This window comes from Sus scrofa, chromosome 6 (assembly GCF_054392235.1).
Source record: "Sus scrofa isolate SSC_HxYL_T2T_F1_AM1 chromosome 6, Sscrofa_HxYL_maternal_Yorkshire_Landrace_v2.0, whole genome shotgun sequence".
NCBI lineage: Eukaryota > Metazoa > Chordata > Mammalia > Artiodactyla > Suidae > Sus > Sus scrofa.
In genome coordinates, this window is record NC_139388.1 from 54,285,143 (window position 1) to 54,299,499 (window position 14,357).

Below are 14,357 nucleotides of genomic sequence, written 5' to 3' on the forward strand. Positions count from 1 at the left end.
GGGCATTGCTGCAAGCCGCAGTGTAGGTTACAGATGTGGTTTGGATGTGGTGTTGCCGTGGCTCTGGTATAGGCTGGCAGCTGCAGTTCTGATTCGACCCCTATTTCCATAGGCTTCAGATGCAGCACTAAAAAGAAATAATTAACTAATTAATTAATGTCAGCTCTCACATGTATATATATGCAATAGGTTAACAGATTTAAGTAAGACAATCAGAATTTTATTTTATTTTATTTTTTCCTTTTTTTGGCCACCCCAAAGCACATGGAGTTCTCAGGCCAGGGATCCTTAACCCAGTGTACCAGGCCAATGGAACTTGCATCCCAAAGCTCCAGAGGAATCAGAAAAGCAGGTTTGGAGGCCACATGGCCCAGGACAATGCCCAAACTATAGGCCCCAGGCAGCTTTGGTCAGGATCTTCTGCCCCATTGCTAGGCGGAGAAACCACACATATCCCACTCTGCCAAAGCTGGCCTGGAGTCCAGAAGCTTTTTCACTGCCACTACTACCACCCATCCTCACTCGAGACAATCAATGTCATGTGCCCTCTGCTTTGTGGTGCTGCTTACAAACCTGTGTCTTGAGTGTCTTGCATCTAATTAGGGAAACCTAAGTCCCATGTCGGTATCATTCCTGCAAGGGATCCCAGGGAAATAAGCTCTCTGGACTTGGAAGGGCAGGAAACTTCCAAAATACAGTATAACAACGGCATTTGAAATGTGCTGGGCAATCAGAACATGAACTGTGTCCATCACAAGAGTTTCCAATGGGACATTCCTGTGGAGGTGTCCAGTGGGAACTTGAACATTGGATCCTGGAATTCAGGAGTGAGGTCCTGCCTAGAGTCAGAGATTTGAGAGGCATCTGCTTATAGAAGGGAAGTAAAACCATGAATGTGGATAGGAGGGGGTGTGGACAGTCAGAGGAAGGAGCCAGCATGGACCCTGGGGAACAGCCCCATTTACAGGCCACCTGAAGTAGCTTAAAAAGGATGAGGAGTGGCCAGAAAGATGATGTCTTAGAAATTTGGAAGGTTGAGAGTGTTAGGAGAATATAATTAAAGATAAATCCTGGAACTCCGGCCAGGGTACAGTGGGTTAAGGATCTGACTACAGCAGCTTGGGTCACTGCAGAGGCGTGGGTTGAGTCCCCAGCCTGGAACAGTGGGTTGAAGGATCGAGCATTGCCACAACTGTACTACAGATTTAATATCTTGCCTGGGGACTTCCACATGCCACAGGTGCAGCCATAAAACTTCTCAAAAATTAAAAATATAAACAAAAAAAATCCAATAATTCCACTTCGGATCTGAACCCAAAGGAAGTGAACATAGAACTATGAGGAGACATATGCACTCCCGCATTATTGCAGCATTATTTATGATAGCTAAGATATGGAAGCAACCTAAAAGCCCATGAGTGAATTCATGGGTAAAAAGGGTGTGGTCTGGAGTTCCCGTCGTGGCGCAGTGGTTAACAAATCCGACTAGGAACCAGGAGGTTGCAGGTTCGGTCCCTGTGCTTGCTCAGTGGGTTAACGATCCGGCGTTGCCGTGAGCTGTGGTGTAGGTTGCAGACGCGGCTCGGATCCCGCATTGTTGTGGCTCTGGCGTAGGCCAGTAGCTACAGCTCCGATTCGACCCCTAGCCTGGGAACCTCCATATGCCGCGGGAGCGGCCCAAAGAAATAGCAAAAAGACAAAAAAAAAAAAAAAGGGTGTGGTCTATATATACAAAGGAATATCATTCAGCCATGAGAAAGGAGGACATCCTGCCATTTATGACAACATCGATGGAGCTTGAACACATTATGCTAGGTGGGGTAAGTCAAACTGAGAAAGACACGTACTGTATGATATTACTCATATGTTACATCGTTAAAAAGTCAAAGTCATGAAAACAGTAAAATGGTGATTACCAGGGAATAGGGTTGGGGGGATAAGATAGATGTTGTTTAAAGGTACCAACTTGCAGTGAGTAGTAAATAAGTCACAGAGCTCTGACACACAGTATAATGAATACAGATAACAGCATTGTATCGTAATCATCAAACTTGCTGAGACACTAGAACTTAATTATTCCTACCACTTAAAAGAAAATTATGTAATGGGGAGTTCCCGTCGTGGCGCAGCAGTTAGCGAATCCGACTGGGAACCATGAGGTGGCAGGTTCGATCCCTGCCCCTGCTCAGTGGGTTAACGATCTGGCGTTGCCGTGAGCTGTGGTGTAGGTTGCAGACGCGGCTCGGATCCCGAGTTGCTGTGGCTCTGGCGTAGGCCAGCGGCTACAGCTCTGATTAGACCCCTAGCCTGGGAATCTCCATATGCCAGGGGAGTGGCCCAAAGAAATAGCAAAAAAGACAAAAAAAAAAAAAAATACGAAATAAATAATAACTTTAAAAAAAAAAGAAAATTATGTAATGGGATACTGGTAGGAAATATTACTACAATGGCAATCATAAAACAATATATAAATATATCAAATTAACATTTATACACCTTAAACAGTGTTATATGTCAAATACATTCAATTTTAAAAGAAAAGCAAAGGTTCTTCTCATTGCAGAAATCCTCTTCACACCAGTAGACGAGGGGGGAAAAAGTTTTATTATTTATTTTCATTTCATTTTATTTTATTGCTTTTTAGGGCCGCACCCATGGCATATGGAGGTTCCCAGGCTAGGGGTCTAGTTTGAGCTGTAGCTGCCAGCCTACACTATAGCCATAGCAATGCAGGATCCAAGCCATATCTACGACCTACACCACAGCTCATGGCGACGCCAGATCCTTAACCCACTGAGCAAGACCAGGGATCAAACCCACAACCTTATGGTTCCTAGTCAGATTCATTTCCTCTGAGCCACAGCATGAACTCCAAAAAAAGTTTTATTATTGAATAAGCATTAAACCAATATGTGATGTGCACCACAGGCAGTCTGCTAAGAAATTGTGAGGACAGAAGCAAAGCGCACTCACTTATATAGTCAGGCAGATACAACCCACTACATGTATTTCCTCAAGATAAACAAAAACTAGTCCTCAAGTAATAGGACTTGACAGAACCATTTGTCACATATCCTAACTTCACCTGGTAACTGGAGTGACCACCTACGTTAGTTAATTTGCTTTATCAAAAGGAAAAGTAAAATTCTCATGTCTTCATGACTAGAGGTAGTTTTGCAACCTGGAGCGAGGTGTCCACCTCAGTTCAGCTCCTACCCTCCCCCAGAAACTGAGAGACACAGGCACCATCTTCCTTGTTAATTACATTTCAAAGTGATGCTCCCAGGTCCTTGAGAAAGTCATCCCTGGATTGTGAAGATACACCTCAAAGGGACAGAGAAAGAATTTACAATGATAAGGTTTCTAAAGAAAATTCTCTGAAAGAAAGAGGAATCTCTCCCCTTTTGCACCAGGAAAATTAATTTTTTCTTCTTTTTCAATTTGTATTTACCCTCACAGGGGTTATTCCAGGAAAGAAGAGGTGTGTCATGTCAGATGCTGCAAAACTAGCCTTTTATTGCACCTGGCAGGTTTAGCAATAAAAGAGGATGTTGTTGATCTTGGTAAAAGCAATGTTAGAGGAGACGGAAGGAGAGCATGGAGGAGGGGTTGAACTGTGAAAAAATAGAAGAAAAAAAAAAGTCCAGATAATCGAAGACCCTTGACTGATAAGGGAAGACACAGTAAAAGGAATGAAGGACCAAGGAAGTGACTTGTTTTCAAGGAAAGGCTTTAGAAGATGTGTGTTTGTGGGAGTGGGGGATAGAGCTGATGCAGAGGGGAAATCGATGTCTGGCAGGGCACAGGCTGCCTCACCCACTGTCACCCTGAGAAGCAACATCTCTGGGCATGAACACCCACTTGGGGAAAATGACTACTTTATTCAAGTCTGCAGTGCAAGTAACAAAATCAGGGCTTAAGGTCAGTGTTGGGGCTTAGCCTGGTCAGAGTCACGAACCATTGTGCGACAATGTTTATGGTCAGAATGTGGGCTTGGAATGAGGTCAGAGTTAAGAATTAGTTTGGTTCTGGGATCAGATCAGAGATCAATGTCCAGAGGAGAGAGGCTGATCTTTAGGTACTATGAACCTGAACTTAGTATTCTGTCTCTACTTTTTTTTTCTCCTCCATTCTGTAGCTAACTTTCTTTTGCTTCTGTTTTGTTTTGTTTTGTTTCAATTTTATTTCGCTTATTTATTTATTGTCTTTTCAGGACCACACCCTCGGCATATGGAGGTTCCCAGGCTAGGGGTCTAATCAGAGCTGTAGCCACCGGCCTATGCCAGAGCCACAACAACAAGGATACAAGCCAAGTCTGCTACCTACACCACAGCTCACAGCAACGCCAGATCCTTACCCACTGAGTGAGGCCAGGGATCGAACCCGCCACCTCATGGTTCCTAGTCGGATTCGTTTCTGCTGCGCCATGATGGGAACTCCTATTTTATTTTATTTTTTATAATGATTTTTATTTTTTCCATTATAGCTGGTTTACAGTGTTCTGTCAGTTTTCCACTGTACCGCAAGGTGACCCAGTTAGACATTTCTCTCTCTCCCTCGTCCTCTCTTTCCTCCTTGCTGTTTCTTAATCCCATCTCTCCCCCTCCACCTTTACCTTTGCAACTCAAATTAGCAGAATTTAAACATTTTTAAAAGTTGATTCTTTGTCGATTGAAATTGACTTTAGACCCAACATGAATAATTTAGAAACTAATCAAGCATTAGCTGGTTCAAAGCTCTACAAATAAACAAGCCAAATTGAAATTCCAATGCTTTTTTCTCCTAAAGTAGCCCACAGTTGATTTTTTGCAAGGGATAAGTGAATATTCTTTTTGAGACTGGAACAGCACAAGCTTTATTCAATGGCCAAAGAATGGAGAAGCAGGAACCCAGTTCCCGAATCAGCTTCTCCACAATTGATTTTTAAAACTTTGCATCCTGTTTTCACAAATACAATTGGGCAAAACCCTTAACTTCTTGTAAGAGGAAATCTGACTTGGCTAATCCTCAACTGGTTCTGAAGTAAAATTATGTGTTGATAAATGCAGGCATATTTTAATATTAAACAGTAGGAATAGTAAACAATAGACCACAATAGACTATAGGAAGTAGCCATAAGTTATAAAACAGAACAAGGAGTTCCTGTCCAGCAGAATTCCTTGGCTCAGTGGAAACGAATCTGACTAGCATCCATGAGGATATAGGTTCAATCCCTGGCTTCCCGCAGTAGGTTAAGGATCCAGCATTGCCATGCGCTGTGGTGTAGGTCAGCAGCTACAGCTCCGATTTGACCCCTAGCCTGGGAACCTCCATATGCCGTGGGAGCGGCCATTTAAGTAAATAAATAAAATAAAACAGAACAAACCATTTAAACCTCAAAAGAATTATGCTAGAGGAGTTATTGCTGTGGCGCTGTGGTCAAAGACTTGGAAGGAACAAAAATATCGAATGAAGACAGGGAGGATATGTGTATGGTCCTCTGGGGAAGGGTACAGAGTGTTAAGATGTTCACATCCCACACAGATGCCCACCAGAAAGCATGCCCTGAACAGGAGGCTCTTGGTACCTGCGCATAGTGTCAGGCAGATTCTTTCCCATCAGTGTCTGCTCACCAGGTCCATGTGCGAAGTGGCCATGTGGATGGTGGAGGTTCCACACAGTGACACCAATAGGTGTCAACTCTCTGTAAGGCAACCTGGCTGTTTGGGGTTTTTTTCCCTTTTTTTTTTTTTTTTTTTTCCTTTTTTGGCGGCCCTGTGGCATATGGAGTTCCTGGGCAAGGGATCAGATCCAAGCTGCAGTTGCAGCCAATGCCAGAGCTGTGGCAATGCCAGATCCTTAACCCACTGCCCTGGGCTGGGGAAAGAACCTGCTGCTCCAGAGACACCTCTGATCCTGTGGTGCCACATCAGGAACTCTGGCAACCTGGCTGTTGACTCTACTCAGTGCCCAAACCAACAGTGGCAGAGCCGATTCTAAGCTTGTTACAGCATCTTTCTACAGCGGGATTTCCCAGGACCTACCCCACCCTGGAGAGGTCTTAGATTTCTCCTCATAGGGATAAACACACACTGTCAGTTCTAATTTATCTTCCTTATACTCACTGCTTCAGTCAACACTGCCATTTGGGGACTTAGAAGATGTCTCTTCTATTGCTACAGTACTCCATAACATATTGCTTCCAACGAGGGGACATATTTTAAGGCAAAGGAAGATATGGTGATGGCCACAATGCCTTATGAGGGCACCGGGAAAGAGACCGTACCCTGCCAACCAACAGGAGATGCTATACGTCTTGAGCCAGTGGCCAGACTATGGTGTCACCTCCCCCACAGCCAGAAAGCAGAGGTCCATGAAACAGGGGGAGGATAAAAGAGTGCCCCCTCCCACTAGTACACATAACAACCCACTTAAAGTATTTTTGCTTCTGGTCTCTGCGACCTTGGGCTTGGTGTGGGTAAGGAACCTGATCCTAGCTCTAATCAACTGGAAGCCATGACTATCCCTTTGCCATTTTGTGCTCCTTGTGCTGCTGAAACAATGGGCAGAGAAGACCACTCTGCTGCTTGCCAGAGGAAAACTGACCACCAGAGGGAGGCTGGGTTGCTGGTCAAGGAGGACCGTGTTTGGAAGCCAGTCAGGGGATGTGTTGGGGGGTAGTATTTCCTTGGCCAGTGGCTCTGTTCAGCAGAAAGTGGCCAGTAGTAAGGACAAGACCATCAAACACTTTCCCTAAGAATAAAGATTTGCATCACAATTGTCCAGAGGAAGCGTTGGCAGCTAAGGGCATATAAAACAGGTGGCAGAAGGCAGCTCTGATCACCACTAGCTACACAGCCAGGACCTTTGCAGCTCTGTTTTATGGTTTTTCTTTCCTCTGTTCTTCCTGTCACTGATACTTAAAGAACTGGTTATCTAGCCCTGCAGGTGTATAACCCATTGTCAGTAGCACACCATGTTTCTGTGCTTAAGGAAGGGATGGGAATTGTGTGTCTTCTATGTTGAGGACTCTGATTTTCGCCTGGACAAAGGGAAGGGGTGGAATGTGCTGGACACGTTGTTTCTTTTTCCAGATTCTCTTTCTCCACCCACTCCCCGGTGCCCACTCTGCACGGTGGGGACTGTCAGTGGGACCTCCTGCCTCCCAGCTGCGTTCAGTCAATGGGGACCCCCAACAGGAAACCAGAGGGAGGACACTGAGTGAGGCTGGGGTGTTAATTCCTCAGCTTCCTCCCTGTTTTGTCACTGGGCAGGATAAATTTTTCAGCCTGAAGTTGGAGTTCTTGTCAAGGAGCCCTCTCCAGATAAAGTTCTCTTTCTGTCTCTGTCTTGCAACCTCTCCACGTTCCAATAAAATGGTAACAGAAACCCAGTGGTATCAGCACCAGGAAAGTACTCTAACCCTTGTGTCTCCACAACATTCACACACTTTTGTCAATTCTCTCTCTCTCTTTGGCCACCCAAGTGGCAGGGGACTGAATCCATGCCACAGCAGTGACACCAGATCTTTAACCCACTAAGTCACCAGGGAACTCCAACAATTATCTCATTTTTCATCTAAGTTACTCGGGTGAAATGAGCTGGGGCCCTGACTGCTGGGTAGAATCCTTCACCTTCACCTCCCAGGTCATGGTGATGGGCAAATACCTTTGGGGACAGCACCCTGAAGGCTCTGCTACCCCTGGAGCTGGAATGAAGACGTGCACCAGACCAGTGAAGTATGGGCTTGGGATGGTGACTCTCTCTCTGGTTTCTTTTCCTCCCTCGAGCCAGATCTCTGGGTGTCCTGCCCTCCACGTCACATGGAGAAATCCTGTCATTGCGGAACAAGACTGTGTCTTTAACATCAGAGACATATGACCACTCCCCAAAACTTTCTTCTCCTACAAGGTGGGTTTAGCTGCTCCTCATGTAGTTAGTTATGTCCTCTCATAACTGGGATTCTGACCTAGACAGAAAGGCCAGGGAAAATGTTCCTGAAGAGGGGCATCGAATGGAGACTGATCCCGAGTTAACCGAGAGCTCACAAAGGGGTAGAAATGAGCACTTTTGGGGCGCTGGGGTGCAGAGAAACAGAGTGTGAGGTGCTGCCACATTTCCTGACCCTGTCACTCAAGCTCCTGTTCCCCTTTGCAGGGCTCAGTTTCCCACTCCGTGAGGTGGGTTAATAATACCATCTCTGAGGGATGAGCCACTGGGTGGAAGGGCTGTGCATCATGGGCAGCACAGGGCAGAGGGAGAAATGCCAGCCAAGTGTAATATGTGTTGATAAAGGAGGACATTCTGGAAATGGTTCAGGGACAGTGTGTGCAAGGAAATAGATACGTCTCATTGGCAGGGACTAGGATATTCACATGGCCTCAGTGGTTCACCCCGCAGATTACTCATTAAGTAGCCCAAAATGCAACAAACTGACATGGGATTTCAAACCGGGTGCACTGGAAAAGATGCAACATCACCCATGTAGAATGTTTTTAAAAACAACTAAAATGACTCATCCTGCAGAAACAGCCAAACCCAGGTTGTAGCAATCCAGAGTGAAGGTACTTGTTTCTCACACCATTCAGGTAATCTCAGGGGGAAGAAAGTATGTGTGTTGTATGCAGGAGGCCCCACTCAAGTGCTAAAGGGTTTGCTTTGTCCTCTACAGGTAAATGTCTGCAGCATGTTCTGGCATGACCCAGGCTTCTCGTAACTGCCAAACTCCTTGGTCAGTCAAGAAGGAGAAAGCAGAGTCAGCCAAACTGTGGGCCCAGGGGCCTAAAACTAATTCTAGCTCAGCCACAGCCTGAATCATAGGCCTTGGCAAGCTCCTTTCCCTCTTGGTTTCTGGATCCTCTTCTATAAGTGGTGCAAGGAAGAGTTACAGTTGTTGCTCCTAATAGGGAAAGAGAAGAGAAGAAAAAGAAAAAAAAAAGAAAAAAGAGTTCTCATAGTGGCTCAGCAGAAACGACTCTGACTAGCATCCATGAAGACACATGTTCAATCCCTGGTCTCGCTCAGTGGATTAAGGATCTAGCGTTGTCGTGAGTTGTGGTATAGGTTGCAGATGCGGCTCGGGTCCCGCGTTCCTGTGGCTGTGGTATAGGCTGGCAGCTGTAGCTCCAATTCCATCCCTAGCTTGGGAGCTTCCATATGCCATGGGTGTGTCCCTAAAAAGACCAAAAAAAAAAAAAAAAAAAAAAAAACAGAGAGAGACAGAAGAGAAAAAAAGCACAGCCCTGGCAGCACTGCAGGTAGTTGTCTTTGGGCTCTTAGCACAAGGCTCCATCATTGTTAGTATTTCTCTTCTTGCTGGTTGCTGGTATTCATAGAAATTAGCTGACAGCCATGTATGGTATAGTGGTTAAGAGCTGGCCCCTGGAATCAAATCTGTCTCCAGTGCTGGAGTGGATGTGCTGTCTCGTCCAGATGCCCTTGGTGTGGGCTGGCAGCATCTCACGGCTGCCCCTTCCCTGGAGAATTGCTGTTGCCCAATGGGAACCCTTCACCAGGGAGACCACACATACTACCCTCAGTTCAAGGGCAGACCTTGGCCAGGGGCTGCCTGAAATGGGGATGCAAAAGGAGGTGGTTTAATTTCAGATTCAACCCTGTGGGACAATGTCTGAGATCCACCTAAATTGCATTTCCAGCCAAGGCACCTCTTTCCTTAGTCTTTCTGTCACCCCCAAGCTGCTTCCCTTGCACCTTTTCTCTAAATGACCTTGGAGCCACAAGTGGAAGATGGCAGAGGCACTCCTGCTTCTTAACCACTCAGGCTCAGAAGTGACACCAGTAATTTTGGCCCACATTCCATTGGTGGAGATTAGTCATGGGGTCCACTTAGAGGCAAGGGGGTGCCTGGGAAATGTAGTTCCTAGCTAGACAGTCACCCCTTAGCAACATCTCTTTACCCTAAAGGGACCAGGATCTTTGGTGGGCTCTTATCTCTGCCACATTGTGTGACCTTGGGCAAGTTATTTAACTCCTTCCATGCTCAGTTTCTTTAACTACAAAATTGAGATATTAATAGAATCTCCCATATAGTTTGGGTCATGATTCAATGAGTTGACATATATAAAGGTCTTGGACTAGGATTGGAGCAGAGTATAGCTCATAATATTAACTATTGTTATCTTCTGTTGAAAACATACTTTAGGTTATATGCAGATATTCATCCTTACCACAACCCATGCGGTGTGGATAATCAGATGATCATCACACTACTTCACAGAAGAGGATGATGCAGTTTAGAGAGTTTGGAGAGGGGAAGTGAATGACCCAAGGCTACACAATCAGGGAGCAACAGAATCCAGTCCTGTAGCAGAGTTTTACACATTGGGGACTGTCAGGCTAAACAGTCCCACGCTCAGCCTTGGTATTTGCCACTTGAAATATGTAGGCCCCCCCAGGAAGGTTGCCTTAATATCCTGACTTTTCCCCACCTGGCTGGGTCCCTGCCAGCCTTTCCTTTCTCATCTTCTTTCTCTCCCTCTTACCCACTGCAGTCTAGCCACCTGCTTTCTTTCCCACCTTCATTTAAGCCAAGCTTGATCCCACCTCAGGGCCTTTGTACCTGCGCCTCCCTCTGCCTGGAATGCTCTTCCTGCCTGTCTATCCACAGCAAGCTCTTTTCATTCTGCTCTCAGCTCAAATGTCACCTCCTGAGGAAGGCCCTTCCTGAACCCAGCTCAGTCACTTACTTTCACATCACCTGGTTTTCACTCTCTGCCCAGCACTCAGCCCCATTTGTGTGTGTGTGTGTGTGTGTGTGTGTGCGCGTGCATGCGTGTGGGTGTGCACGTGCTCATGTATTGTTTAGTATCTGTCTCTCACCCCAGACCATGAGCTCAACAAAAGTGGTGGCCTCATTCTTGTTGGTCTTCCTGCTTCCCTGGCAATTAGGACAGTGCTGGGCACAAAGTCCAGCCTGATAAATATTTGTTGACTAAAACCAGTTAGTTGACTATTTATGTACCGATGGCCTCTTTGCTCACACTTCCTTCTCCTCTCCCTCCAGGGGCATTGCTTCAGGCCACACACAACTCCAGAGAGCGCCATTCACACAGTAGCGATGTGACTCACTGGGATGGGGGCAATGTCTGGTGCACAACCTTTGCAGATGTAGTGATGGCTCTGTTACCATCCTTCCTCCTTCCCTCCTTCCTTCCATAAATATTTATTGAGCCCCGACTCTATGCCAGGTTAGTTGTAGAGACACAGTGGGAAGTGAGAGGAACATGCTTTTGCCCGCGGAACAAATTTTAAACTTTCAAACACAAAGAAAAATAAAATGTATAAAGATATGGAAGTAAACATACAATTGCAAGTTTCATATTCATTTCTGTTTCTCCTGCACTATTCTCCATACTCCTTTCTCTCTTCCCCCTCTTTCTCATGCACCCACATCTAGCCTCTGCAGTCACCAACAAACACCCCCAATTCTTCCCTGTGTCTCTTCTACCCAGTGTGCTAGAGCTGGTTTGTTCAGGTTTACAAAAGCCAATTGTTAAATGTTTAGGGATTTTATGAGCTAGTTGTTAAATGAATGGTAGCTTAGAATCAGACATTTACACCAAAGAAATAGGCCGATGTTACAAGACAGGGTTTGTTGATGCTGTTTTTTCGGAAAAGCTGGTTTTCTAGCACACCACTGTTCCATCTGTTCCTGGCGAAGGCACTTTGCTTTGATGAAGAATATTCTAATTCTTGAATAGATATTCAGCCTCCACCACCACCACCCCCTCCCCCTGCCACACCTTAGTTCCCTCCTGGGTAGCGGGGAGGAAGCAGAGATTCTAGGACCTGTTTTGCTCTCTGGCAGGAGAGAGAACAGAAGAAGGGAAAAAAAAGCATGAGGGAAGGGCTTAAAAAAGAGAATAAAAAGGACAGCAAGGAATTCCCATCATGGCTCAGCAGATTACGGACCCGACTGGTGTCCATGAGGACTCGGGTACAATCCCGGGCCTCACTCAGTGGGTGAAGGATCTGATGTTGCCATAAGCTGTGATGTAGGTCGCAGACGTAGCTTGGATCCCATGATGCTGTGGCTGTCGTGTAGGTCGGCTGCTGCAGCAACTAGGGATTAGACCCCTAGCCTGAGAACTTCATATGCTGTTGGTGCAGCCCTAAAAAGAAAAAAAAGGGGGGGGGGAGAGACAGCAATATAGGAAGGAAAGAGAAAGAAAAGAGAAGTAGGAATCCATGGGGGCAGAGGGTATGTAGGATAGGGAAGAGCAGGAGGACCAGCCAAAGCCCACTGCACAGTGTGCTCAGAGGCAGTTGGGCCATTTCCCTACCTGGGGCCAGAAGGTGGCCAAGTTGCTATGAGATGAGGAAACTGCCTTGCAAACAAGCCTTAAACAGGGTGGGGACCCACAAAGCTGGCCTCAGGAGGGAAGAGGGCTGTGGGGATCTGGACCAGTGAACCCTGGGAGCCAGGGTGCCTCAATCTCTAACTGTTGAGGGGATTTGGGCCCAGGACTCCAGGCTCTGAGGGAGGAGGGGCTGGGGGACTGGACTCCTAGGTCTGAGGGAGGAGAAGGGAACAAGGGCTTGGGCTCCTGGGTCTGGGGAAGGAGGGAGGACCAGATCCCTCTGCCTTTCGGCTGCTGAGATTCAGAGGGTGGGCCCAGAACTCATTTAGCAAGACCCTGCCCATCCCACCCCTTTCCTGGGCTGCCTCAGGTGAGGCGAGATATAAAAGGGCTCAGTTTCTCTGGGAGAAGGAGCAGGAGCAAGAGTTCCAGTGCCCTCATTATGAGCCCTGCCCTGCTGCTGGCCCTCCTGGTCGTCACCCTCACCCTGCCTCGTGAGTGAGGACCCCAGCCCGGGCAGGGAGGCCCCTGGAGGACGGGCTAAGATGGATTTGCTCTTCCCATCTCAGGAGTGCAGACCCTGACCTGCTTCTGGGGGTCACTGATGGAGGTGAGGAATGCATCAGAACTGCCCCTCCAGTGGACAACGGGCCAGAAGAACTGTGAGGATGGCTGGGGCTGCCAGGAACTGCTGATGCTCATTGAGAATGGTGAGAAGTACCGCTCAGGCCGCACTCCTGACTCCCCCGACCCCCCTGTGTAAAGGCCCCCCTATCACCCAGCCCTACCTGCCTTCTCTGTAGAAACTCAGAAGACCCCTCCCCCCAACAGTGCCTCCTCCTTGGCTGCCCAGGGGCCTCCTCTGCAGCCTGTCACCCCAGACCATGATGCCGACCCATCTTCTAGGACCCCAGAGTCCTGACCCCACCTCAGCCTGCCTGTCTACTGCGAGCACTCTCTCTCTCCCTCTCTCTCTCTCCGCCCCCGCCCCCACCTCCCTCTCTCTCCAGGACCCCATGTGAACGTGGTGATCATCAAGGGCTGTACCCAGGAGGCCAACCAGGAGGCCCGAGTCACCCACCACAGGACAGACCCCGGCCTCTCCATCGCCTCCTATACCCATGTATGCCGGGAAAACTTGTGCAACAGTCTGTCCACCAGCCTCCCTCTCTGGACCATGCCCCCAACCACAGGTGCCCGAGGGAGGCGGGAAGAGGAGGAGGAGGAGAGAGGAGAGGGGCTGTCAGGAGGAGGGGAGCAACGGGGCTGAGGGGGTGGCGTGAGCACACACGCAGGGTAGCAGGTGGGGAGGGACTGTTCCTTTAGACTCTCTCTCTGCCTCCCCCTCCCCCAGCACCCCTGACCTGGTGCCACCTCCTCCTTTCCGCACCATTGGATTTGGTTCACTCTTGTGCTGTTCAGGTTTTGGCATTGCCTCTTCCTAAGTGAAAGTGGCCTGTAACTTCCCACTGTCCTTTTCTCTCTGAGATCATAAAGCAGGTTTGGGATCGTGTTTTGCCTTTGGCATCTTTGTGGACAGAGGCATCTTGTCTTCTTGGACTGTTTAGTGGAATTTGTGGGTGAAGCTGCTGGCTCCTCCCAGGGCACCCCTTCCCCACTCCTACTACCCCGTGCTCAGTCCCAGGCATCCCTTCCAGACCATGTTTCTCTGGGATTTGTGCTCTCTCTGTCTTCATGTCCTGAATTCCCTGAACTCCTGGCCTTCATGAGAGGAGCCTGAGGAGGGCCCATCTGGGGGAGACTTGATTCAGTCAGGAGTTGATTCTCGGGACCAGCAAAGCGGGCTGAGGGAAGGTGCGCAGTCTGAATCCACAGCCTCTCAGGCCTCCCTCCCTTTCTCGCCCACTTCCTCAGGCCTGGGGTCTCTGCGGTGTCCAGTCTGCTTATCTGCAGAAGGCTGTCTGTCTGCACCAGAGCTGACCTGCCCTGCCGGGAGCACACACTGCTACAATGGGGCCCTCTTGCTCAGCCGGGGTGAGCCAGACTTGGGGTCTCTGCCTGGCACTGAACTGGGGGGAGGTGGGGAGGGGGCCTGAG

General features: G+C 48.1%; 2 protein-coding genes across 5 annotated transcripts in view; one reads left to right on the forward strand and one right to left on the reverse strand.

Annotated features, from left to right (window-relative positions):
* Window positions 1-14,357, forward strand: part of CD177 (CD177 molecule) — a 203,451-nt gene that overhangs the window by 181,507 nt on the left and 7,587 nt on the right. For 2 of the 4 annotated variants that reach the window (XM_084961078.1, XM_084961080.1), the window contains 4 exons: window positions 7,774-7,890; window positions 12,869-13,009; window positions 13,310-13,492; window positions 14,175-14,294. In XM_084961078.1, the coding sequence (XP_084817204.1) occupies window positions 7,857-7,890; window positions 12,869-13,009; window positions 13,310-13,492; window positions 14,175-14,294 (478 nt within the window). In that variant the 5' untranslated portion in view covers window positions 7,774-7,856. Of the gene's footprint in view, window positions 1-7,769; window positions 7,891-12,709; window positions 12,794-12,868; window positions 13,010-13,309; window positions 13,493-14,174; window positions 14,295-14,357 lie in introns of those variants that run through there. The other 2 variants (XM_084961079.1, XM_013988641.3) reach the window with 2 other exon arrangements.
* LYPD3 (LY6/PLAUR domain containing 3) overlaps window positions 10-14,357 on the reverse strand; it is a 111,471-nt gene continuing 97,123 nt past the window's right edge. The window contains exon 6 of the transcript XR_014806292.1: window positions 10-127. The gene's annotated coding sequence lies outside the window, so the exon portion shown is untranslated. The remainder of the gene's footprint in view (window positions 128-14,357) is intronic.